This window comes from Dipodomys merriami, unplaced genomic scaffold, assembly GCF_024711535.1.
Source record: "Dipodomys merriami isolate MVZ:Mamm:240054 unplaced genomic scaffold, mDipMer1.0.p SCAF_7, whole genome shotgun sequence".
Classification (NCBI taxonomy): Eukaryota; Metazoa; Chordata; class Mammalia; order Rodentia; family Heteromyidae; genus Dipodomys; species Dipodomys merriami.
The window spans coordinates 71,214,007-71,239,894 of NW_027206290.1; the positions used below are offsets into that span (position 1 = coordinate 71,214,007).

General features: G+C 40.7%; 1 protein-coding gene across 7 annotated transcripts in view; it reads left to right on the forward strand.

The window, feature by feature from the left end:
• Asip (agouti signaling protein) overlaps nt 1–25,888 on the forward strand; it is a 189,288-nt gene that overhangs the window by 61,496 nt on the left and 101,904 nt on the right. For 3 of the 7 annotated variants that reach the window (XM_070007091.1, XM_070007090.1, XM_070007089.1), the window contains exon 3: nt 464–588. The exons of 1 other annotated variant lie outside the window; for it this stretch is intronic. In XM_070007091.1, the coding sequence (XP_069863192.1) occupies nt 464–588 (125 nt within the window). Of the gene's footprint in view, nt 1–463; nt 589–22,984; nt 23,061–25,736; nt 25,769–25,888 lie in introns of those variants that run through there. 3 more of the 7 variants (XM_070007095.1, XM_070007094.1, XM_070007096.1) reach the window with 3 other exon arrangements.

The following is a 25,888-nucleotide window of genomic DNA, read 5'->3' on the forward strand; positions in this document are numbered from 1 at the left end:
TCTGTGGAAAGGCAGTTGGTGGGGGGAGGGCACAAAATCAGAGGGGAAAGGGTGAAAAAGTGCAACAGTGGAATGCAATGGACATTCATGAAAGTGAATTATCCTTCTGGGTAGAGATGAGAGGGAGGAAATGTGAGAGAATGAGGGAACAGATGATACTATGTGAATGGAAATGTACTTATTACCTGATATATTAAAGGTAACTCCACTGTACATTACCTCTAAACCAACAATAAAGTAAATTAAAAAAAAAAGGAGTCTCACAGACTTTCCTGCCCAGGCTGGCTTTGAACCAGGAGCCTCAGATCTCAGACTCCTGAGTAGCTAGGATTACAGGCTTGAGCCACCGATGCCTGGCTTCTTTTTCTCTTTTGCTTAAAGCACCACATGGGACCCCAAGAATCCTCCCCCTTCTTTATCTGTCTTGTTTAGAGCCTTATGTTAGTTATTGTTTCTTTTACAGATCTAAAGTTCAGCTTTTCTAGATTTCACCTGATCTCTGTGTACTGTTTACTGCTGACCTCCTGTATTTTCCCATTCTGTCTACCTCTGCCTGAAGCCATGCACCTGAAATTTGTAGAGACACAGGTAAGTGCTGGATATCTCTAAACCACTATCTTTCCTCCTTCCTTGTATGAGTGAACTTTTTAATATAGGGAATGAGATAGCCATTTGAAAAAAAAGATGTATACCTAATGGCATATATAAGAATACCTTCCAAATGGATCAGAGATCTAAGCTTATTCATGAAATTCTGTACTAGGAGAAAACATGAGTAGGTTCTTTTTTTTTTTTTTTGGTCCGGTCGTAGGGCCTGAACTCTGGGCCTGGGTGCTGTCCCTCAACTCTTCAGCTCAAGGCTAGTGCTCTACCACTTGAGCCACAGCGCCACTTCTGGCTTTTTTCCTTTTTGCTTATGTGGTGCTGAGGAATTGAACCCAGGGCCTCATGCATGCAAGGCAAGCGCTCTACCACTGAGCCACCTTCCCAGCCCCAATGAGTAGGTTCTAATTACAATAAAATCTACAACAAAATTAGAAAAAATTGACAAATATTGGTATTTTTAAAGTTTCTTAGAACCAGGAAAAAAATCTATTATGTCATAAAACAACTAATGATCTGGGTAAAATATATTTCCAAGATAGACCACAGGCAAAGGGCTAATATCCCTAGTAAGTAAAGAATCCTTAAAAATTATTGGAGCTAATCACTGGCAGCTCATGCCTGTAATCCTAGCTACTCAGGAAACTGAGATATGAGCTCATGGTTCAAAGCCAGCCTGGGCAGGAAAGTCCACGAGACTCTTATTTCCATTAAACTAGAAAAAGTTGGAAGTGGTGTTGTGGCTCAAGAGGTAAGCTGCTAGTCTGGAGTAAAAAGAAGCTCAGGGACAGTACACAAGCTTTAAGTTCAAGGTTCAAGAAGGTGGGGGGGGGGGATGATCTGAAAGAATACTTGTGCTTTACCTGAAAACTGGGGGGAATAAAAGGGAAATTACATGATCAGACTTCCCATACATGTGCCAAAAATATACAAATTGCCTATGAAATACTGTTCTAACTCACTCATAGTTAGTGACACCAGTTAAAACAGCACTGAGATCTAATTTCTTATTTGACAAACATGAAAAGTGTGACTGCATTCTCTTGGTGAGGCTATAGGAAACAGGCAGTTTCTTAAACTGCTGGCAGAAATGCAAGTTAGCATAACCTCTTTGAGAAAAACTTGAAAATACCTAACAAAACTACATATTCCTTATCACCTTATTAATTTCTTAACATTTTATTGAAATACATTTCATATTCTGTAAAATCTACCTATTTAAGGTATATAGTTCTGCATTTTTTAGGATATTTATTCAAATTGTACAAGCATCACCACAATATAATTTTTAGAGCATTTTGAATACCCCAGAGAGAACTCCCTTGATCATTGATAATCATTTCTTTTATCTGCCCTTGAACAGGCAGTCAAACACTAATCTATTTTCTCTCTATGGACTTGCCTATTCTGATGAATTTACCATTAACCTAGCAATCCTAAGAATCTCTAACAGTATGAGAATATAAATGCACACATTCATTGCAGCATTGATTATATATGTAAACTACAGATATCATCTATAAGTCCATAAATAGAAAAGTAGATGCATAAACAAAGGTATGGCTACACAATGGGATACTAAGCAGAATATCTGTGGTGGCAAAATTTGAGAGAATATAAGAGCCAACATGAAAGAGCCATCCAATGACCAAAGGTAAAACAATGTGAGCAACAAAATGACAGTATTAAGTTATAAGCCATAAATAAATATCTGTACATTAATACTGATAAACACAACTGAATGAATAAATGAAGAATTATAGATCTTCTTTATACTAGAATTTCAAATTAGTAAATATAAAAGGAATAATCATGATTAGGACAATCGTGATTAGGCAAAACCACAATAACATTTGTAAGTGAGAACCATCAATGGCTACTGAAATGAGCTGGTAACTATATGATAAAAAATAGTTTTTTCACACATATTCCTGTATTATACTTATTACTTACAAAGGGTAAAGTAGAAACTCCATAGTACAGAACCTGAAAACATCTTTTTAACTCAGATTGCAAGGTTGATATTTCTAGTAATAGACAAAATTCTAGGTACGTAGATACAGAGAAGCAAAAGAGGATAGTTTTAGGAGAAAATCACAAAGGAGCAATACCTAAGCCTCTCTTCCTGTGTATATAGAATAATATACATACTGAAACAAACTCCAAAATAATGAAAAAAAGGACTTTTTTCTTAAATTGTTTTTTCTCTATCTGATTATTCTTTACTTATATATGGTGTATTCATGTGCACATCTGTGGAAAGGCAGTGGGGGGGGGGCACAGAATCAGAGCGAAAAAGGGTGAAAAAGTACAGCTATAAAGTATAATTGACCTATAAAATATAACACCATTCTGATAGAAAATACTGAGGGTACATACTCGTTTCTGTGGTCTTCTTGCCAAAAGTAATGACTTTACCTAACCATGAGAAAGCATCAGACAAACTCAAGTTTAGGGAAACTTTATTAAATATATAATGAGTATTCAGTCTTTGAAAGTACTTGAAAAAGAAGTGGCAATGTGGCTCTTCAACAAAAGAAGCTAAGGACAGCACTCAGGACCAGAGTTCAAGCCCCAAGACTGGCAAAAAAAAAAGTACTTGAAAAAACAGAGGAACTGCCACAGGTTGAAGGAGATTAAGGAGCTGTAATAGTTAAATGCAATGTGGAATCCTAGATTTCATCTTGGACTAGGAGCCTGACATTAATGGAACACTAATATAAGTCAATGCTAATTCATTTAGAGAATATATACCAATATGTAAAACAATTTCCTGGATTTGGACATTGTATTGTGGTTATATAAGTTATTAACATTAAAGAAAGTGGAGTGAAAGGTATATAGCTGTCCTTTAAGTCTCTAAATCCGTTCTTTTAAATAATACTTTTTAAAAGTAACCATGGTATAGTATAGTAGGCAGAGTTCAATGATGGCCTCTGTGGCTTTTGCTCTTTACAGATATCAGATGTCACATGAGCTATTTATTTTTACTTTTTATTTTTGCCAGTTCTGGGGCTTAAACTCGGGGCCTTGGCACTGTCCCTGAGCTTCTTTTGCTCAAGGATAAATTAGCTATATAAAAGGAGAGAATTTTATTCTGGTGGTGGCAGAAGGCAGAGGGATTCAAGATTAAGGAGGACTGGATGGGAAGGAGATATACTGCTGGTCAGAAAGGATTCTGTTCCTAGTATATTAGGAAAGAGCCTCAGTAGAATTCATGCATCTAGCCACTAGGAGGTGATAGAAGCCAGCAAGGAAATTAAAAACCCAGTTCTACAGTCATAGGCACCATATTTTGGCAACAGAATGAGTTTAGAAGCAAGTGTTCTTTTAGGTAAGAGTGCTAGCAGTCATAGGAGAGCCTTAGCAATGAACCCAACTAGAGTAGGACAGTCTTTTGACTATAAAATTTTGAGTTAAAGGCTCTGAAGTTTACAGTAGTTTTGTTACACAGCACAGCGAGAGAACTCTAATATAAATACCAATACCAGATTGGATGAAAAATTAAAACCAAACTGGATGTTACTTATAATAGATATACATATGAAAGGACACAGATTTAAAAAGAGATATTAGCTGGGCACCAGTGGCTCACTTTTGTAATCTTGTTACTCAGGAGACTGTGATCTGAGGATCATAGTTCAAAGCCAGCCCAGACAGGAAAGTCCATGTGACTTATCTTGAGTCAACTACTAAAAAAATATAAATAAATAAATAAATAAAAATCTGAAAATGGAGGTATGGCTCAAGTAAGAGGGCACTAGCCTTGTGTGAAAAAGTTTAAGGACAACCCCCAGTCCCTGAGTTCCAGTAGGAGGACAGGGGAAGTGGGGAGGGGGCAGAGGCAGCAGTGGTAGTGTCTTGTCCTGTTATCCTAGCTACTCAGGAAGCTGAGACCTGAGGATTATGGTTCAAAGCCAGACCAGATAGGAAAGTCCATGAGACTCTAATCCCAATTAATCACCAAAAAGTCAGAAGTAGAGCTTTGGATCAAGTGGTAAAATGCTAGTCTTGAGCAAAAAAGCTCAGGAATAGCACCCAGGCCCTGAGTTCAAACCCAGGACTGGCATAAAAAAAAAAAAAAAGGAAGAAGAGGAGGAAGAGGTGGGGGAAGGGAAAGAGGAAAGGTAGAGGGAAAAGAGGAGGAAAACAAGGAGGAGGAGGAGGAGGAAAGAAGAAAGAAGAAGAGACAACCTACGGTATAGGAAGAAAAATCTTTACAAATTATTCACTGTACAAAGAAGTAATATCCAGCTGGGTGCTGGTGGCTCATGCCTTTAATCCTAGCTACCTAGGAAGCTGAGATCTGAGGATTACAGTTCAAAGTCAACCTGGGCAGGAAAGTCCAGGAGACTCTTACCTTCAATTAACCACCAGAAAACCAGAAATGGCACTGTTACTCAAAGTGATAGAGCACTAGCCTTGAGGGCAAAAGCTCAGGGACAGTGCCCAGGCCCTGAGTTCAAGCCCCAAGACCGACCAAAAAAAAATGAAATAATATCCAGAGCTTATATAAATATATTATAAAGGGCTGTTTCCTGACCACCTTTTCTAAAGCAAACCCCTTCCAGTTACACATGCACACGCACGCGCAAACACACAGACACACACACACAGACACACACACACAGACACACACACACAGACACACACACACACACACACACACACACTATCCTTGAGCTGTTGTTTTTTTTTCCTCAAGGGTCGCTCTCTGCCACTTAAGGCACAGGTCCATTTGAAGCTTATTTTGAGTAGTGTTTTGGAGATAAGAGTCTCAAGGATTTCCCTGCCTAGGGTGGCTTTGAACCATAATCTTCAGATCTTAGCCTCCGGAGTAGCTTGAATTACTTGGGTGAGCCACCGGCACCCAGCCAAACTGATCACTTTTATCTGTTTTTTTTTCAATTAAAAAATTACTTCAGGCTGAGATGTAGCTCAATGGCAGTGCAACATCCTAGGTTTGATTCTCAATGCCAAAAAAAGAGAAAAGACAAAATAAAAATTACTACACTTTATAATAACAATAAAGTAAACAATAAAAATTACTTCAAAGAAAATATAAAAGGATGGATATGTAGCTCCATGGTAGAGTGCTTGTCTAGCATACATATGTCTAACATATGTCTAGAATGTTTAGCTTAGGGAAAGAAATGATTTTTTTTTAGAAAAGCAATTGCTTATTCTTTTGCTCTCTCAATCTAAGGCAAGTCCCCCTCCCCCCTTTTTTCCCCTTTAGAAAGATCCTGGGTATATAGTTGAGGTTCTTAGAATTCCCAGTCAGTGCTGTGACTAGGCTGGCTTTGAACCGAGATCCTCAGATCTAAGCCTCCTGAGTTAGCTAGGCTTATAGTCATGAGCCACCAGTCCTTCCCCATCTCCGCCCCCCCCCCCAAGTATTCCTTCTTATCTCATTTAAATGAACTGTCCTGCCCATAACGTTGCTGCCAGACACCTGATCTTTTTGTTCATATTTCCTGTTTTCTACTTTAGGAATGATTTTGCCAAGTACTGGAGGTTCACACCAGTAATTCTAGCTACTCAGGGGCTGAGATCAAGTATCATAGCTTAAAGCCAATCTGGGAAGAAAAGCTCTTGATTCTTCTCTCCAATTAACCAGCAAAAAGCTGGAAGGGGGAGGTGTGTCTCAACTGGTAAAGCACCATTCTTTAGTGAAAAAAGTCAGGACAGCACCTAGACCCTGAGATCAAGCCCCAGGACTGGTACAAAAACAAAGCAAAAACAAAATGATTTTATCTTTTTTGACAATAGTCTTGGCTCTAGATTTTTAACATCTTACCAACAACTTGGTTCCTTTGCCTTTCTGAGCCCAATTCTAACAGTTGGCAAGTTTACCTGATGCCAGAATGCTTTTCCATAAGTAAACATGCTTGGAATGTGAGCATGGTTACATAGAGCAAGGCTGATATTTTGTTAATTTTACAGTTCCTTTCAAAGACTACATGCAATCCCAGAGATACTGACACCAGTGAGAGATACTGAACCGAATAGCCCATTACAAGCAATTATTTCAACTTAGCTACACATTTCCTTTTGTCTGAATTTGCAGGAACTCTAAAGCAATAGACCATGGTATTTGACTTACTAGACATACATTCTGCTTTTCACTAGTTAACTTTTCTTTTCTTTTTTTTTTTTGGGTCCAATCATGGGGCCTGAACTCTGGGCCTGGGCGCTGTCCCTCAGCTCTTCAGCTCAAGGCTAGTGCTCTACCACTTGAGCTACAGCGCCACTTCTGGCTTTTTTCTTTTTGCATATGTGGTGCTGGGGAATCGAACCCAGGGCCTCAGGCATGCAAGGCAAGCGCTCTACCACTGAGCCACCTTCCCAGCCCCACATTCTGCTTTTCATACCCTCAATTTGACAGAGGCAAAACCAAATACTTCCACCTGCAATTTACTTCTTTTGAGATAAAGGTTGGTTTCCTTTCTTTATCTGCCTAACAGGAGATTGAACTAAGCAAATCATTCCTGGTAATTGCTTTTGCATATAGTATTCTTGCTATGCCATCAGTATTGACATGCCCATCTTTAATGGGATTCTTGCAACTTACAGAGGAGATACTCAGATCTACAGTGTACCTTCAATGTGAGTCTGACTCTTTTCTTCATTTTCACAAGTACTTTGAGCCAAAGAATCACCTTCTTCATTCTCAGGTTTCCCAGACATGGAGATTTCCAATGGCATGCTCTACTATTCCCTCGCTTTGCTCTTCCCTTTATAAGGGATCCTGTCCTTTCTGCATTTCTCTCATTAGGGTTCTGCCTTAGGCCACAGTGAAGGTACAAACCTGCATGCTGCCTTCTTTTGCTCCCATCTCAGGCACCTCTCCAGAGGTATAAGCAGTAGTCAGACAATTTTGCCATAACTTAGATGCTTACATGTTTTGTAAAGCTTTCTATCAACATAACAAACTGTGATTTAAAATGCCAAAACGCAGAATTCATCAGGCCACAATCATCTAAATACCTCAGCTGAGGAAACAAATAAAAAAGAAAGATAGGAAAGAGAAGGGAGAAAAGGAAGAAGGACAACTAGAAAAAAATTGAACACATAAATGAATGTATGAACTGGTATACATATATATATGTTGGTGAAATGAACTCCCTTCCCATAGCTTAGTACACTCCTTCCCTTCCCCACAGCTTAGTATGCTTCTTTCCTAGGCAACGCTAGGCCCACTTAGTAAAGGCAGTAAGTAATCAGCCTCCAATGCCCTTTACCTTGGGATGGCACTCCTCTGGGGCAGCTACCACCATATAAGGCAATAAGAGCCCCTTAGAATGACCTTTATGTCTGGACAATTACAGGACCCTTATCTACTATTTGGACAGCAGCCATAAATCCTAGTCCACCATGATAAAACCCCTGGCCCACACATCCACACCAGGGTCTCTGCCTCCTAGCCCCTTCTAGCTCCTCTTAAACCTCCTAGGTTATATAGGTCATCTCAGACAATAGCCGGTGCTTCTTCTCACTTCTCTCTTGTGAGAAGGGGTCTTGCTGGCCCCTTTCCCAGCAATAAACCTTTCTTTGTTCTCTGTACCTGGATGCCTCTGTGGTTTTCTGGCAAAGTCTAATTTACTCTATCAATATATATGAGCATATTTATGTATGCATATGTGTACATTTCTATCTATACGTATAGACATATTCTTGTAGTATAGACTTTGGTACCAAATCTGTACATACAGTCATTGTACCAAAAGCCGCAGAGAATATGGAGGAAGTTTTTTCCTCCTTGTTCTAGGATTCATCAGTAATTGCTTTCTGTGTTCAAAACCAAATAACAAGCTGGGTGCCAGTGGCTCATGCCTGTAATCCTAGCTACTTAGGAGGCTGAGATCTGAGGATCACAGTTCAAAGCCAGCCCGGGCAGGAAAGTCAGTGAGACTCTTATCTCCAGTAAACCACTGGAAAACCGGAAGTGGCACTATGGCTCAAATGGTAGAGCACTAGCCTTGAGCTGAAGAGCTGAGGGACAGCACTCAGGTTCAGAGTTCAAGCCCCATAACTGACAAAAACAAACAAACAAACAAAAACAAAAAACAAGGATCTGGTGGTCTTTGGAGATTCTTTTAATCTTTCTGTGGCCTGGATTGAAATGAAAGGCAAACAACTGTGTTGGGTGGATCTGTTTGTTTTCTTTCTGTTTTTTTTTCCTTTGAAACCTGTTTCACTGCATATTGATTGATTGATTGATTGATTGCTAGTCCTGGGGCTTGAACACAGGGCCTGGGCACTGTCCCTGTGCTTCTTTTGCTCAAGGCTAGCACTCTACCACTTGAGCCATAGCGCCACTTCTGGCTTTTTCTGTTTATGTGGTACTGAGGAATCAAACCCAGGGCTTTGTGCATGTTAGGCAAGCACTCTACCACTAAGCCATATTCCCAGCACTCACTGCATATTTAAATAAAGAATAAAAACACCAAAAACAATTTTTGAAGGGAATTACGAATAATAGAAAGGATGCAATAAAATACCTCAAAGGTTTTTGTTTCCTTGTTTAGTAAATAGGCAAGATTCTAATTTTGTTCATAGTCTAAGGACTAAACATTTTGAAACTCACCAATGCAGATGAAAAGAAGAGCCTTGCAAATCCCACCTTGTGGAGGGGAAGAAATAAGATCATGTTGCTCTGGGTTTCCCATTCACCCAGTCTCATTTATTCCCAGTCCCCGTCTCTCAGCACTGCGCTCTAGCTCCATGCCCACAGCTCACAGTCCAAAGCAGCCACTGTCAAGAAGAACCGCTCTGTGTTGTCCCAGCTCTTTCCTCAGGTTTCTATTCCAGGGAGCAGGAGGAGCTCAGGTGTGGGGTGAAGGGAATGTCAAGTGAGGCTGCGGCTCAGGAAGATCTGTTTTTCCTCATCCTAGCCCCACACAAGAGTTAACCCCAGAAGAGCTGGGCTGCTGAAGACTGTTGGGAGTTATCTAATGACCCAGTGTATTGTTTCCCACATAGCACAATGAAGCTGGTCACATACTCAGGCTGCTCAGATGTGTGGCAGAGAATTTACTGTCTTCCACACCCCTCTTTTTCCCCTTTTGTGCCAGTCCTAGGGTTTGAACTCAGGGCCTGACACTGTAATTGAGCTTTATCAGTTCAAGGCTAGCATTCTACTACTTGAGCCACAGCTCTACTTCTGGCTCTTTGGGTAGTTAATTGGAGACTTTCATCGACTTTTCTGCTTAGCTGGCTTTGAACTGCAATCCTCACATCTCAGCCTCCTGAGTAGGATTACAGGCATGAACCAGAATGAAGTGAAAAGTACTATACTGAAATTCAGAAAGTTAGTATTCTAGCCCTGATTCTGGTCACAGCAAAGCGAGATACATTTGGGTAAAATATTTACTCATATATTTGTATCCTCTCATATGTAATAACAACTACTGTACTCTTCCAAACACAATATTATTGGGAAGCTTAAAAAAGATGCATCTGCCAGGCATGTGTTCCACACTTGTAGTCAAAGTTATTTGTGTGATTAAGGCAAGAGGATTTCTTGTAGCTCTGATTACTTTGAGCCCAACCCAGGAAACATAGTCATAGATGAAAACAAGGGGGGTCTATGAAATATATAAACATATAAAAATATAACTTATTTTTAACCTGGTATGGAAACTTCCAGCAATCCCACCAATCTGGCAGCTCCTAATACACTCATTATATTTTGGATTGCTGCAATACTTGAAACTGAATAATTTATTAAAAAAAAAAAAAGAGAATATAGCACCAGCCTAGGCTCAGCTTCTGTCAAGGGTATTTTGGCAGAAAACTAAAAGAGGGGGAGTGATATGTATGGAAGGAAGTTACATGTGAGAGTGAAGAAAAGGTATTTGGCTCAATTTATAACAACTTGTTTTCAGGATGATTTGCCCACTTTCATGACAACCATGTAATCCCTTCCAGAGGACAATCCTTCATGGTTTAAAACACCTTTTACAGGAAGAGTTACAATGGGGACTAGCCTCAATGTGACTTTTGGCCAAACTATATTCAAATCCTAGGAAAACATTATCTAAAACTTCTCTTAGTCCTGTTGCTACGGCTCATTAGAACGAACTGTAACTTGAAAAATGCCCCCATTGAAGTTATCCAAAGAGCCAATCCTGTGAGTGCTAAGAGGACAATGAATGCAAAATAAAATGAAGACTGGAAATAAAATGGACTGGGAATGTGGCGCAGTGGTAGAGTGCTTGCCTAGCATGCATGAAGCCCTGGGTTCGATCCCTCAGTACCACATAAACAGAAAATGCTGGAAGTGGCCCTGTGGCTCAAGGTGGTAGAGTGCTAGCCTTGAGCAAATGAAGCTCAGGGACAGTGCCCAGGCCCTGAGTTCAAGCCCCAGGACTGGCAAAAAAAAATTAAGAGATAAGCAAAGATCAGTTTAGCTTTTCTAAATCATTGGGGAGTGAGTATATGGTTGAATCTTCTAGAAACAGGGACATGTCTTTGTAGAATTCAGGGACCTGTTTGGTGCCAAAGGACTCCAGGAGTTTTCCCTTGTTCTGATATTAAAGTATAGTGGAGCAAATCAGGGGTATGGGAGGAAGGCAGGGTTCCAGGTTAATCTTAAATCTTATGGTAACCTCATTCTTGCAACTTTGGGAATCTTAAGACAAAGTCTCCATGTACAAATCACTTATTACATACAACCTGCAACAGGGCCCTAGAAGAAGAAACTTTCTCTTCATTTTTGTTTTCCTTCCTGTTCAAGAACATACCTGTATATGAAAGTTAAGGATACCTATATTTGTCTTGTTTTATTTTTGTTTGTTTGTTTTCTCTTTTTCTTACTTGACCAAAACATATTGCACACTTGCCCTGGAAAGCATATTAGAAGAGAGGTTTACAGAGCAGGCTTTCTTTTTTTTTTTTTTTCTTGGTCATGGGGCCTGAACTCTGGGCCTGGGCACTGTCCCTCAGCTCTTCAGCTCAAGGCTAGTACACTATCACTTGAGCACAGCACTACTTCTGGCTTTTTATGCTTATGTGGTGCTGAGGAATTGAACCCAGGGCCTCATTCATGCAAGGCAAGCACTCTACCACTGAGCCACCTTCCCAGCCCCAGGCTTTCATTTTTGAGGTACTGTGGCCCTAACCTCTCCTAATAGCAAATGGCTGCCTGGAAAGCTCTTTACATTTATGAGTTGGTCTAAACCTAAAGCCAAAGTTTCTGCTGAAAGTCTTCTGTATGAGATGGAGACACAGAGCTATTTCTACTAGGCTCCCAAGTATGTTGAAATAGGGGAAGCCAGGAAACATCATGTAAATCAGGATTCAGCCTTTCCTTAGGTATCTTCTTGCTCTGCAGCACAGAAAACACTGCTGACTATTCCAGTCCTAGCATGCTGAACCCTCCTCAACTTACCTGTAAACAATTCCTGCTCACACATCAGTAAGGACAGATACCCATGGGGCATTCAAAGTCCCTAAGCAGATCCAAATCCAGCTAAACTAAGCTTAAGGCCTTGATCCTCCTAGCTATACCTTCTACACAGCTAGGGGATTACAGACAGAACCACCATACCCAGTTTGTTCATTGAGATTAGATCTCAGTAACATGGCTGGCCTCCAACTATGACCCTTCCAATCAATCTCTGCCTCCTGAGTAGCTTATATGCACGTGGCACCATGCCCAGTACTGAATTTATTTTTAATGTTTGTAGAGTCTCTCAGGACATGACCTTAGGAAAAAAATCAAAGACTTCCTCTTAGAGAAACTATATCTATTGTAGATACACAGTAAACAAGCAGGTCAGGGACAGTTTGCTTGTTTCTGAGATGTGGAATATCTGAGTTCATTGAAGAAAAGAGCTGATAAGGACAGCTCTCACTTTTGAGGCATCTGGTCAGGAAGATTTTGGACAGGCCTGACATTTTAGAGAACAGATAATCTCATTCTTTCAACATTTGTGATTTGAACCATCCACTGGTCTGAGCCTGAGAAGAGTCCAACTAGGTCAGGAGTCCAAAGAAAGCCCATAGGACAGGCAAGCTTCCCCACCTGTGAGTGCAAGGCTGCCAGGATTGGAGGAGGCACATCCTCTTGACTCCAAAGAGCATGTCCTCTGGATGGCCCTGCTTTCTCATATTTTTTCAGACCCTGTGATCTTTACTGCAAAGAAAACCATATGGTTTTGATTCAAGCTTATGGCTTACTAAGAACGTTTTATGTCTCTGGCAGCAGGAAACCTTCGGGCCTTTTAAGCAGCTGCTCTGGCATCTAAGAGGGGAGGCAGCTCTTTTGGACTCCCTTACTTAGCTGGGCATGGGAGCCCAATGTGAGCAAATGTGCAGTGTGGAGAAAAGGCAACAAGAAAGGCGGTAGAGGGTAGGGAGATTCCTGTAGGATTCACAGAGGTAAACTCCATGCTCAGGCATTATAGATATCAATTCAAAGAATTGAATTTTCCCCCTCCATGGAGCCCTGGATTTCTTTCTTTCTTTTCTTTTCTTTTTTTTCTGGTCCAGTCATGGGGCCTGAACTCTGGGCCTGGGTGCTGTCCCTCAGCTCTTCAGCTCAAGGCTAGCGCTCTACCACTTGAACCACAGCGCCACTTCGAGCTTTTTTCTTTTTGCTTATGTGGTGCTGAGGAATGGAACCCAGGGCCTCATGCCACCTTCCCAGCCCCAAGCCCTGGATTTCTACTTGTCTTCTTGTGAAGTATTCTTTCCCCTGGAGTTGAGAGGGCAAAACCAAGACCTATAAGAGACAAGGAGGGGTCTGGGAAGGTGGCTCAGTGGTAGAGCGCTTGCCTTGCATGCATGAGGCCCTGGGTTCGATTCCTCAGCACCACATAAGCAAAAAGAAAAAAGCCAGAAGTGGTGCTGTGGCTCAAGTGGTAGAGCGCTAGCCTTGAGCTAAAGAGCTGAGGGACAGCGCCCAGGCCCAGAGTTCAGGCCCTACGACCGGACCCAAAAAAACAAAAAACAAACAAACAAAAAAGAGACAAGGAGGGAAGTATTGTCTGACATAAAGGGCCACATATAGCCACATATATGATTTCAATCACCAAGATGACTGTGATGAGATAATCATCACATGAACTCAGCAGGAGTCATTGGTAGAAAATCTTGCAATGTGACCAGTAAGAAAGTGAAGGTAGGGAAAGTCATTCACTTCCTAGAAAGGATCAAAACTACTCTTGGATAAAGGGGTAAAGGAATAATGACAGGTAAAGGAAAACCTTAAAGCAATCATTTTATAATTTTATAAACTTTTAGCTGTTGTTCTTGCCTCAGGTCCTGGGTGCTTGTTGATCTCTCTGCTTGAAAGTCTTCTCAATTACTTCCTCCCTCCCTAGCTTTTTGGTCTACTCCTTCTTGCCCTTCTGATTTAAAGTATTCCCTCAGACAGGATTTGTTTCATCAACCTCTCCCATCATCCCCACTTCACTCCCTTTTCCTTCCTAGAACTGTTACTATTTGAAATCATCTTATTTGTTTTCTTGTGTTGGTCTGATTCTCTAACCATAATGTAAGCTTCTTGAAAGTATTTCATCATTGCTCCACACTCAGTGTCTAAAATAGTGCTTGTAGAACAATAGGTGCTCAATAAAATTCATGCTGAGTGAGGGAATAAGTAAGTGAAGGTAAAACAAATGGAATGCATATGGCAAGAAAGAATTGAAATAATCAGAAGAGGAAATTGTGGCCAGTAACCAAAATCTCCCAAGAAGTAGAAATGGAAAGCAAAAATAGAAGAGCAACCATATTTTTTCCTGATGTCTTCTAGCTTTCATTGTATTTGGCAAGTGTTTAAAAGTAGTTTTTACATTATGCTAAGAGCTATGATACAAAGATGAAGTCATGACCTAAAGAGGATGAGGAGAGGAGAGGAAGTAAGCTCCAAAAGTGGCCCTTTCCTAAGTCTTGATCAAGCCATTCACTGAGCTTGCTATCCTATAGGGAGGCATATAGAAAGCATGGGCTAGGGACCAACAGAGGTGCTCGTGACCCTCAAGAAAGGGAATATGTCAAGGGAGAGTATGGAAGAGATGAAATTTAATTGGACCTTAAGAGTGAGTAAAGCATTCATCAGGAAGAATGGGGAAAAAAGTACTCTAAGGCAAGGTGACAGCACAAGAAAGTCATAAAGGCATCAGAGTACTTGTTATGCCTGGAGAACAGAGGGAATGGCTTACACATGAGGCTAGACATCTGGATGGAATTAAGTAGTAACACATCAAAAATATAAATTTTTATCATGAAATTGCTTGATCCTCCTGTGACACCCTAATACATGTGAGTGGATTGTTTCCATTTATGCCAAAAATCAATAAGGACTCTTGACTTGATATCCAAAGCTGTCAGTGTGCCTCACAGATGTGGTTTCAACACAGTCCACCTGAAGACTCAGAGAAGTGTTGGCCCTGTAAGATGCTGGGCTCCTAACACTGGCCTAAGACCAGGATAAGGTATTTGTGTCCCGCCAGTGGGTCTTATAGAGCCTGACCAATGTCTACATCCCATAAGCCATAAATCCTTATATAAGTCCTGCAAGAGGTAGCTACCACAGTCAGACTATGGTTATATAAGGGAAATATGTCTTAGGTTTAAATTTTAAAGGGATTAAAAATCTCAATTGTCAAAATAAGTATGTTTTAATAGAATGAATAAATAATGAATTTAATGAAATAAACAATGTATAAGCTGGATGCCAGTGGTTTATGCCTGTAATCCTAGTGCCTCAGGAAACTGATTGAGATTCGAGGCTAGCCCAAGCAGAAAGGTTTGTTAGACTCCATCTCAAAGATAACCAGCAAAAAGCAAGGCTGGAGACGTGGCTCAAGTGGCAAAGTGTCGGCTGTGCAAGAAGGAGGGCCTGAATTTAAATCCCCATACTGCAAAAAAGTAATTATTATTTATGCAAAAGTAATTAAGAGAGTTCTCTTCTATTATTGTATTACACAGCATACTAGATTGGATCCTAGAATAACTCTCTCTTGGGTTCCTCAAACCTCTTCTTGTGATCAGGAAATGTAAAGGCCTAGAGTAAAGTTGATCAACCCTGCAGAAATTGGAGCTTGGAAGTACCAGCCCCACCTTCCAGTACTTCTGAGATCTTACACAGAAGATGTGAAGATCTGAGTTTTCTATTTACTTCCAACCTGAAGCATCCCTCACTCTGAGCTGGTACATTGTCACTGTGTGTGCCCACCCATAACCAGCTGCTTTCTCTTCCTAGAAAGGCCCCATAATTTTCAGAACAAGGTCTAAGATGAGTACTGCTTCAGTGTTTGCTAGGATAAACTTCCTGAGGAATTGTCTCTTATTTCTGTGATACCAACCATTTCTGTTCTTGATTAAAGAATGGACCATTCTTCCTCCATAGTCCTTATCCCAAAAGAATATCCAGGGCTTTTTGTACTAAAGATCAGGCCTTCTCACAGCTCAAAAAGTTAAAGGAAATCAATAGACTTGTTTGAAACCAGCCCAGGGTCTCAGAGTTGATTAATGTGTTTTGTCTGTAAAAGATTACAGACAAAAGATTATAGTTCTTAGATTAGGGAAGAACAGAGGAACAGAGGAGAGCTTATTTTCTGAGCCTGATTTTTTTTTTTTTTTGTCAGTCATGGGCTTGAACACTGGGCCTTGGCACTGTCCCTGAGTTCTTCAGCTCAAAGAAACATTCTACCACTTGAACTCTTTCTAGTTTTCTGGTGTTTAATTGGAGATAAGAGTCTCATAGACTTTCTTGCCTGTGCTGGCTTTGAAGTTTGATCCTCAGACCTCAACCTCCTGAGTAGCTAGGATTATAGGCATGAGCCATCAGCGCCCAGCTCCTTAGCCTGATTTAAGGGTTTAAGGCTGAAGAGCATCAAATCTGCCTGCTTCAGCTCTTTCACAGGCCCCTGGGTCTGTAGGGCCTTGAATAAGAATGATTGCATGTCAAGGAGATGAGCAAAGCTTTGCACTCTGTTTGGGAGCCTCAACCAAAGTTTCTATGCCCTACCTAGGCCTAGGGAAAGGGTCCAAGAATAGGCCATTATGGGAAGCAGACATTATTATTAGTAGTAGTAGTAGTAGTAGTATTTGTTGGTCATGGGGCTTAAACTCTGGGCTTGGGTGCTAGGAAGTAGACATTAAGAAATGTCTTCCCTCCCTCCCCCACAGTATAAACCCTGCTTTCACTATATTTGATGTCTGTATTATTTGTGGAGGAGATGGGGAAAAACAATGCAACTATGAGAAGTACAAGTTGTCATGTCAAAAACGAACTTTACAACTTTGGTGCGGGGGAGGGGATTGAGGGGGTTTGGGGGGGCGGGGGGAGGCTGGGAAGGGATGTGAAGGGTGGTAAACAAAGGAGGAGGCTGCAATGCTTGATAAGAAATGTACTCATTATCTTGCCCATGTAATTGTAACCCCTCTGTACAGTATGTTCACAAAAAATAAAAATTAAAAAAAAAAAGAAAAAAGAAATGTCTTCCCTCAAATAGCTAATAGCTCCTAGAAAGGGCCAAGATTGGATTTTCTACCTATTGTTAGATGAAAGCCAAGGATATCTAATTTAGAAAACTGAGGAAATTTATACCTGTTAACAGTGTTTAACACCAGCATCCACTCTTTCCTTTAAATTATGTATGATTCCTGGCTTAAAGAAGCCTCAACTTGGGGCTGGGAAGGTGGCTCAGTGGTAGAGCGCTTGCCTTGCATGCCAGAGGCCCTGGGTTCGATTCCTCAGCACCACATAAGCAAAAAGAAAAAAGCCGGAAGTGGCGCTGTGGCTCAAGTGGTAGAGCGCTAGCCTTGAGCTGAAGAGTTGAGGGACAGCGCCCAGGCCCAGAGTACAGGCCCCATGACCGGACCCAAAAAAAAAAAATTAGACAAGAAGCTTCAACTTTCTTTGTTTAATCTTGCCCCTCAGAAGAAGAGTTGAGGGACAGCACCCAGGCCCAGAGTACAGGCCCCATGACCGGACCCCCCAAAAAAAAATTAGACAAGAAGCCTCAATTTTCTTTGTTTAATCTTGCCCCTCAGAAGTTGGAGGCTGGAAATTTTCAAAAATGTGTGCATATGGGCATAAATGCCTCTCTGTAAGTGAGCCTCATCCTGAGGATGATACTTCCTTCATCAATCCAGTGGTGGACTAAAAGGAGGCAGGGAGAAATCACACAGGACTGGAATTATTCAGAAGCCTGGCTCCCCAAATCCTGTTGTAAAACCCATCCTCAACACTGCACTGCCCCCAGGTGGCCACACTGGAGTTCACATTGCACTTGAATAGGGAGAGCACTATAGATGTGCATGTGTCTCTCCAGCTGGAGCTCTTTGGAGGCAGTAGGGAGACAAGGGAGAAGCAACAAAAACAGTCATCAACTGGGGCATTTAAATGCTTAAGAAATGTCTTTTTTTTTTTTTTTGGTAGTGTCACTATGAAGTTGGCATAGACTTGAAATAGATGCAATCACCTGCCAGAATTCTCAGGGAATTGAGGAAAGAGTAACAAAGGTTTAACTTTAAAAAAAAAAAATGCTCAGGTTTTTCCCCCATTGAAAAAACTTAAAAAAAAAAAGACTATCTTCTCACATTTATCTATTCGCACAACTGTTGGAGACTTAGTTTACACATACACTAAGACTTGGAGGGTATAATGGTGTTATCTCTGCCTGCAAAGACATAGCAAAGAACAATAATAAATAATGTCTATGTATTGGTAGAGGCACACTAAAAATTGCAAGCAGCAATTTTGGGGGATGCTTCTTGGAAGAAGTGATATCTGAGCTGAACTTTAAATGATAAATTGCTGTGCAGAGGCAAGGAGATAATGACAGAAGGATCCCACATTTCACATAGAAAGGACAGTGCTAACAAAGATATAGAAGGAAACAACAGTAAGAGGAGCAGAACATTAATGCAACATATCTGGACACAAAGAGATCAGGGAAAATAATCTAATTGAAGGCAGAATAATATAGCAAAAAGACAAGTGAGCATATAGAGAAGAAAGCTGGAGAAGAAGCAACAAATCCAAGGGGTTTGGATACACGGGGAGAGAGGAAAAGGAAGAGTCTAGGAAGACTTTGCAATGTCTAGCTTAGGTGACTGTATGATTGATGGTAACCCTGATGATATACAAAATTTCAAAGGACAGGCAAGGCTGAGACAGAAAGTAGTGTTTACTATATGGTATCTATAGAACACAGATAGATAGATAGATAGATAGATAGATAGATAGATAGATAGATAGATAGATAGATAGATAGATAGATAGATAGATATCTAAAAATATGTTAAAAAATAAAAATACTTTAAAATTAAAAATCTGGTCTTCACAGATTTGGATGTTATTAGCAATTAAAACCAAAGAAGCAGATGGAATCACCTAGGGAGAAGGGGAATAGATATGGGACTGTGATCCAAGGACCAAAGCCTGGAATAGAACTAGGACAGCTTTGGTGATATTGTCCTATAGGCAATATAAGGCTTGAGTGAAGAATGTGTTACCTAGGGGTAGGCCTAAAAAGGATGGGGAATGGATAACCTTTGTAGTCACAGGGATTGGTGACTGGTTTTCTTCTTTGGATGCTAGGTTATAATGGTGATACTAAGAGAGATGCTTCCAATGTTTTTCTCTGGGAAAAACCTTTTCTTACACATAGTCTCACTAACATAGCCCAGCCTAAAACCTTGGAGATTATAGAGGGGAGTGTGCTAGGCCAAGTACATAGCTCTTAAGAGTATAGGCACTCATCTCAAGATCTTGACATTTCTAGGTCCATATTAGAAATAGCCACTTATATAAACCTTCCCTTGAAGCAGGGAATCTTTTTATTTATATCTATTTTTCTTGTAAGTGCCTACTCAATTGCTTTGCACAATAAAGTTTTATATTAAAAGTAGTTGGAATGAACTTAATATCCCAAGATATGAAGTTGAATGGAAAAAAAGAATTTAACATTGTAGGAAAACAAGACTCTAACTAAAACAACCAAGAAGAATCCAAAGCTGGGCACTGTTTTCTAGTTACTAGACTTGGCACACATAATTATCTATGGATTTTCATTATGTCAGAAGGTTTACATTGCACTAATGAATAGTACTATTGAAATGTTTTATTAGAATAACGGGTTAGCAGAAAGGCTAGAGTAGTTTTCTTCTTGAAGACATACCTAGTTACCAGGAAATGACTCTTTTCCTCTGTAGGGTAAGTTTAAATAACAGAGAACCAGCATCTGTTTTGTACTGTCTCAGTGCTGGGAGCTTAACTACTTCTGTGTGGGAACAAGTTCATAGGAGAAATTTAGTTTTAACTTAGTTGCCTATACCTCATTTATTATTGGGTGTTATGGATAGGTACTGGTCTCATTTATTAGCCAAAATTCTCCTTTGCCCTAAGGTTCGCATTTACTACTTTAGGGCTTACTTATTGGTACAATTTTTTTTCCTTTACAAGCTGAAATTAAAGTGTCCAAAGTAAATGGGAGAGAGATAGAGAAAGTGACTTAATCTTAGGTAAACTGAGGCATTTATAAACTTCTAGTAGGTTCTTTCCTCCCTGAGATTTATTATTATTATTATCATTATTATTATTATTTTGTCAGACCTGGGGCTTGAACTCAGGACCTGGGTGTTGTCTCTGAGGTCTTCTGCTCAAGGATAGTGCTCTGCCACTTTGAGCCACAGCATTACTTCTGGTTTTCTGGTAGTTAATTGGAGATAAGAGTCTCACAGATTTTCCTGCCCAGGCTGGCCTTGAACTGTGATCCTCAGGTCTCAGTCTCTTGAGTAGCTAGGATTACAGGCATAAGCCACCAGTACCTGGCTCTCCCTTAGATTTTTAACTCCTAATGAAAGGGGATATGCTTTACTCACCTATGTAACCTTACTATCTAGTCTGTGTTTAGTAAATGCTTACTGTTTAATAAACTAGTCAAATAAATCTTTGCAAATAATTAGATGCATGCAATTGGTGATATAGGCAATAGAACTAAAGAAGTTCAGAAAACTAAGAGATCATTGTTGGTTAGGATACTTAGGGCAGATTCTGTGAAGGTAAAGGTTTCATGAAAGAATTTGAATCTCTGGAGAGAGAACTCTTAATTCCATGAGCCTCAATTTCTCTCTCTCTCTCTCTCTCTCTCTCTCTCTCTCTCTCTCTCTCTCTCTCTCTCTCTCTCTCTCTCTCTCTCTCTCTCTGTTGTCTGTCATGGGGCTTGAACTCTGGGCCTAGGTGCTGTCCCTCAGCTCTTCAGCTCAAGCTCCAGTGCCACTTCCAGTTTTCTGGTGGTTTATTGGAGATAAGAATCTCATGGACTTTCCTCTGAGGCTGGCTTTGAACCATGATTCTCAGATCTCACCTCCTTAGTAGCTAGGATATAGACCTGAGCCACCAGTGCCTGGCTCAATTTCTCATCTATACAAATTATGGTAGAAGCTCTCAACATCATTGATAAGGTATAAATGAGAAAGCTATATGGAGTAGTTAACACACATAGCATGACACATACAAGATACTTTTTTTTCCTTTATAAATTTATATTTCTTTTACTAAGATAGTCATCCCCCACTGAATTTTGAAGCTCCTGACAGTTTTCTTTTTCTTTCTTTCTTTTTTTTTTTTTGTCGGTTGTCGGGCTTGAACTCTGGGCCTGGGCGCTGTCCCTCAGCTCTTCAGCTCAAAGCGAGCGCTCTACCACTTGAGCTACAGCGCCACTTGCGGTTTTCTGGTGGTTTATTGGAGATAGGAGTCTCACAGTCTCTCCTGCCCAGGCTGGCTTTGAACCGAGATCCTCAGATCTCAGCCTCCTGAGTAGCTAGGGTTACAGGCGTGAGCCACCAGCGCCCGGCTTTCCTGACAGTTTTCTAGAGGTTTTAATGTCACTTTTTGCTGATTTCTAGTGTAATGACTATTCTACTTTAACAGCAACATCTTCCAGACAGTGGCCCCAAGACTTGGGAATTGAACTGCTTCCTTGGCCTCACAATATAATTGTGGAAAGAATCTTCCTGTGCCACAATGTGTTCCCTTGGTTTCAGGTCCAGTTCATGTGTACAAAGCCCCATAGGGTAGCTCAGTTCATTTCACAGTATCTCCTTTGAGGATATTTACCCATGTTACTGATAAAGCAACTCAAACCAGATAAAACAGCTCAAAATCACAGAGCCTTTATAAGCAAGTGGGATCTGAAACCAGATCTTGTGATGCTCTGGTCATCTTTCTGCTATGTCCTAGATAAACAGAAACATTAGCCACAACTAGAGCCAGCACAAATCTCCTAACAAAGACACAAGTAAGTTCATGGACTTAACCTACATGAGGTAGATTGTAAAACTGAGGCACTATGCTATTCAATAAAGACTTTCCAGTTTCTCCAGAAGTGGTAAAATAAAGCCCTTTTCAGTGGGTGTCCCTACAGACAAATGAGTATGCTTACATGGCACTCACTGCCCCACCTCCCCTGGCAGGCTTTGGCCAGGACTTACAGCATCTTGACAACCTATTTAAACCAACTTGCAGTAACTGGCAGCAAAATATCATTCCCCAACAAGCTGAATCTTTGAGCCTCCACAGACTTGGAAGAAAGGGAGCCATTAGCTGAAACATTCAGAAACCAGGGGTCGCAGAAGGTATGTAATAAATTCCATCCAGATGTCGGGATTGTTTTTTCCTTTTCTTCATCTTTTTTTTTTTATTCCCCTAATCATATTTAAAGAATGGACAAGTTGTTTTCACCTTATCAAGCAAAATAGGAAGAACATGGCTTCCTTTTTTCCTGGATGGGTTAGCCCTGGACCAAAAGATTGAGCGACTAACAGCAACTGGGTAATACAGGTTGGTATCTGGTTTCTCAGAGAGCACTTTGTACAAACAGCAGAATTACAAGGTAGGTTAACTTAACAAAAACTAATGAGAGATCTATCTGCAAATTCTCTCTACTTTGTAGATTCTGAACTTTCTAATCTGCTTTGAAATCTTTCTAGGAAACTATTTCTATGCAAATTTGGCCCACAAATAGCCAAAAGTGCTTTATTCGAATACGTGGTATATCTGAGATATCTGAGCAGCCTGAGTGTGTGACCAGCTTCATTGTGCTGTGTGGGAAACAATACACTGGGTCATTAGATAACTCCCAACATTCTTCAGCAGCCCAGCTCTTCTGGGGTTAACTCTTGTGTGGGGCTAGGATGAGGAAAAACAGATCTTCCTGAGCCGCAGCCTCACTTGACATTCCCTTCACCCCACACCTGAGCTCCTCCTGCTCCCTGGAATAGAAACGTGAAGAAAAAGCTGTGACAGCGCAGAGCGGTTCTTCTTGACAGTGGCTGCTTTGGACTATGAGCTGTGGGCATGGAGCTAGAGCGCAGTGCTGAGAGACGGGGACTGGGAATAAATGAGACTGGGTGAATGGGAAACCCAGAGCAACATGATCTTATTTCTTCCCCTCCACAAGGTGGGATTTGCAAGGCTCTTTTCATCTTCATTGGTGAGTTTCAAAATGTTTAGTCCTTAGACTATGAACAAAATCAGAATCTTGCCTATTTACTAGACTAACTAAACAAGGAAACAAAAACCTTTGAGGTATTTTATTGCATCCCTTCTGATTATTTGTAACTCTCTTCCAAAAATTGTTTTTGGTATTTTTAATCTTTATTTAAATCTTCAGTGGAAAATATATTTCAAAGGGGAAAAAAAAGAAACAGAAAGAAAACAAATGAGAGCCACCCAACACAGTTGTGTGCCTTTCATTTTGACCCAGCCCACAGAACAATTGGAAGTCTCTCCGCAGACCACCAGAGATCCTCGATTCCATTTGGAGGATCATTGATCTAAAAACTTGATTTCAGAACCATTTTTAAAATCTGGAATATCTATTATTGACCCCAGAAAGCAGCTATTGACGAATCCTGGGACGGGAGCCTATAATAGAGTGAGAGGTGAGCCCTACCAAGAGAAGAAGAAACTTCCTTCAGTGGATGTTTCCATTAATGCCATATCTATGCTGTAGTAATCTATTCTGAGTTCAGTTATTTTCCTTCTTTTTCTTTTCTTTCTCTTCTTCTCCATCCCCCACCTTTCCCTTCTCATTATCTTACTTTTTTATGTTTGTTTCCTTATAATAAAACTTTTCCTTAGCTGAGGTATTTAGGTGATTTGGGCCTAATATATTGTGCTTATTTATTGGAGATTCAGTATCTCAGTTTGTGTGAAACTTTCAGGTGTGAAACTTTCCAAATGTTTCAGCATCTAAGTTATTGGAAAATTGGAAGGCCACCACTCAGACCTTGTAGGCAAATAGCTGAGATTGGGCATAGATCTGTACCCCCCCTCATTATGGTAGGCTCAGAACCACATTGAGAAAAATGTAGTTAAAAGATCCCTCTTGAGGGAGCAGCCATGTTGCACTGAACTTTCAACACAATCAGAAGACAGGCAATAGTGGAGCAAGGCATATAGGCTTGTCATTAGAAATCTCCAATTCTGCGGAGCCCTGAAAAGGAAAGAAGTGCTTCTTTGGCTCAAGGAGCTCCATGAAATGAAGGGAGAGAGTTGGACTCACACTGAAGACACTAGTAGGTCTGATTATCTTCTCCTTAAGCTGCAAGATCCCATGAAAGATGGGTGCCTCAACACTGATGGCTTCACTTTGGGCAGGAATGCCCCATGCAAAGGCAATTACCAGGCATGGGAGCCAATTATAGCCTTTTGATTTGCTTTCTCCAATATCCTGTCAGGCAGATGAAGGAAGGAGACCTCAAAAGAAGTAAATTGCAGGTGGAAGTATTTGGTTTCAGCCTCTGTCAAGTTGAAGCTTTGAAACACAAAACTTTGTGTGTCCAGGAAACTAAGTACCAGATTCTATTGCTTCAGAACTCTTGCAAATTCAAAAGCATAAGGAAACGGGAAGCCAAATTGAGACAATTCATTTTGATAGGCTGCTATTCTGTCAAGCATAGTAACTTTAATTTTATGTAAGCGGCTGTGGCAGTAGTTGAAAGGGGCTGTTTCAGGTTCTTCAAAACAGTCCAGAAGAATCTAAAAATTTTAAGTAACATCAACTTTCTGAATATGAGCAAACATTCAGGCAGCAGATAATCTTGCCAACTGTCACAGTGGACTCAGGGATGTGAAGAGTCATCTTTTCAGAGTTGGGAAGAGGTAAAAACCCAGAGCCAGGACGCTCATCAAAAAGGGAATATAGGAAAGTAGAAAAGGGGGGGGTGGAGTAGAGTTCTTAGTGTTAAAAATAGAAAATAACAAAAAGATCAAGTGTCTGGCAGCAAGGTTGTGGGCAGGATAGTACATTTGAATGAGATAAGAAGGAATACAACTTGGAGAGAAATGTACCCAGAAAAAATAGATTGGGAGCCAAGAGAAAACGGATTTCAGTTGAAAGATTTATTTCATTTTGGGAAGGAAATCAGAAAGAACTGTAAGGCTAGAGTCTGTATCCAATTTAAATACCTGTGTTGCTAACTCTAGGGGTAAAGTAGTCTCTTGAGCCCAAAGAGGTCTGCATTTTGTTCACAGGTCACTATCTTGAGGAAAAAGAAGAGTGGGGTCTGTACGGGGGAGGTTTCATGAGCCCCTTGGCTGGCCTTCTTTCCAAAGGTAGAATTTAGCCATAAATTGCCTTCTAGACACCACCATCTCAGTCACCATCTGTTCCCCAAAAGTGTACTTAAACATTTCTCTTTGGCCAGGCTCTGGTGGCTCACACCTATCATTCTAGCTATCTAGGGACACAGTTCTAAGCTAGCCAAGACAGGAAATTCCGTGCGACTCTTGTCTCCAATTAAACCACAGAAAAAGCTGCAAGTGGTGCTGTGGCTCAAGTATTAGAGTGCTAGCCTAGAGCAAAAAGAGCTCAGGGACAGCACCCAAGCCCAGAGTTCAAACTTCAGGACTGACAAAAAATAATTGCTTTTCGCATTTGGGTGTTTTTAGGAAGAAACAGCTTTGGAGAGCCAAAATACTAGATTTGAACCATCCTAAAGCACCATTTGAATCTTGTTGGAAAGTTAGAGTGGGAGTGTGCCTCTACTCACTTTTTTAGAAATAGTCTTTGCAAACTGTCCTATAACCATCTTTAATACCTGTTCCTGCTTCCATCTTCCTTGGCATCAACTGGAAAATAAAGACCAGTCTCTTCTATTGTCAGGACTCTCGTGGACAAAGCCCATACAGGCTCAGGTATGATGTGACAGCTGGCATTTTTACTTTATTGCCTTAAAAAATCATCATCTCCCTTTTCTCTGAACTCTTTAATATTCCAAACACACTTGCGGGTTTTTTTTTTCTTTTCTCCTTCTT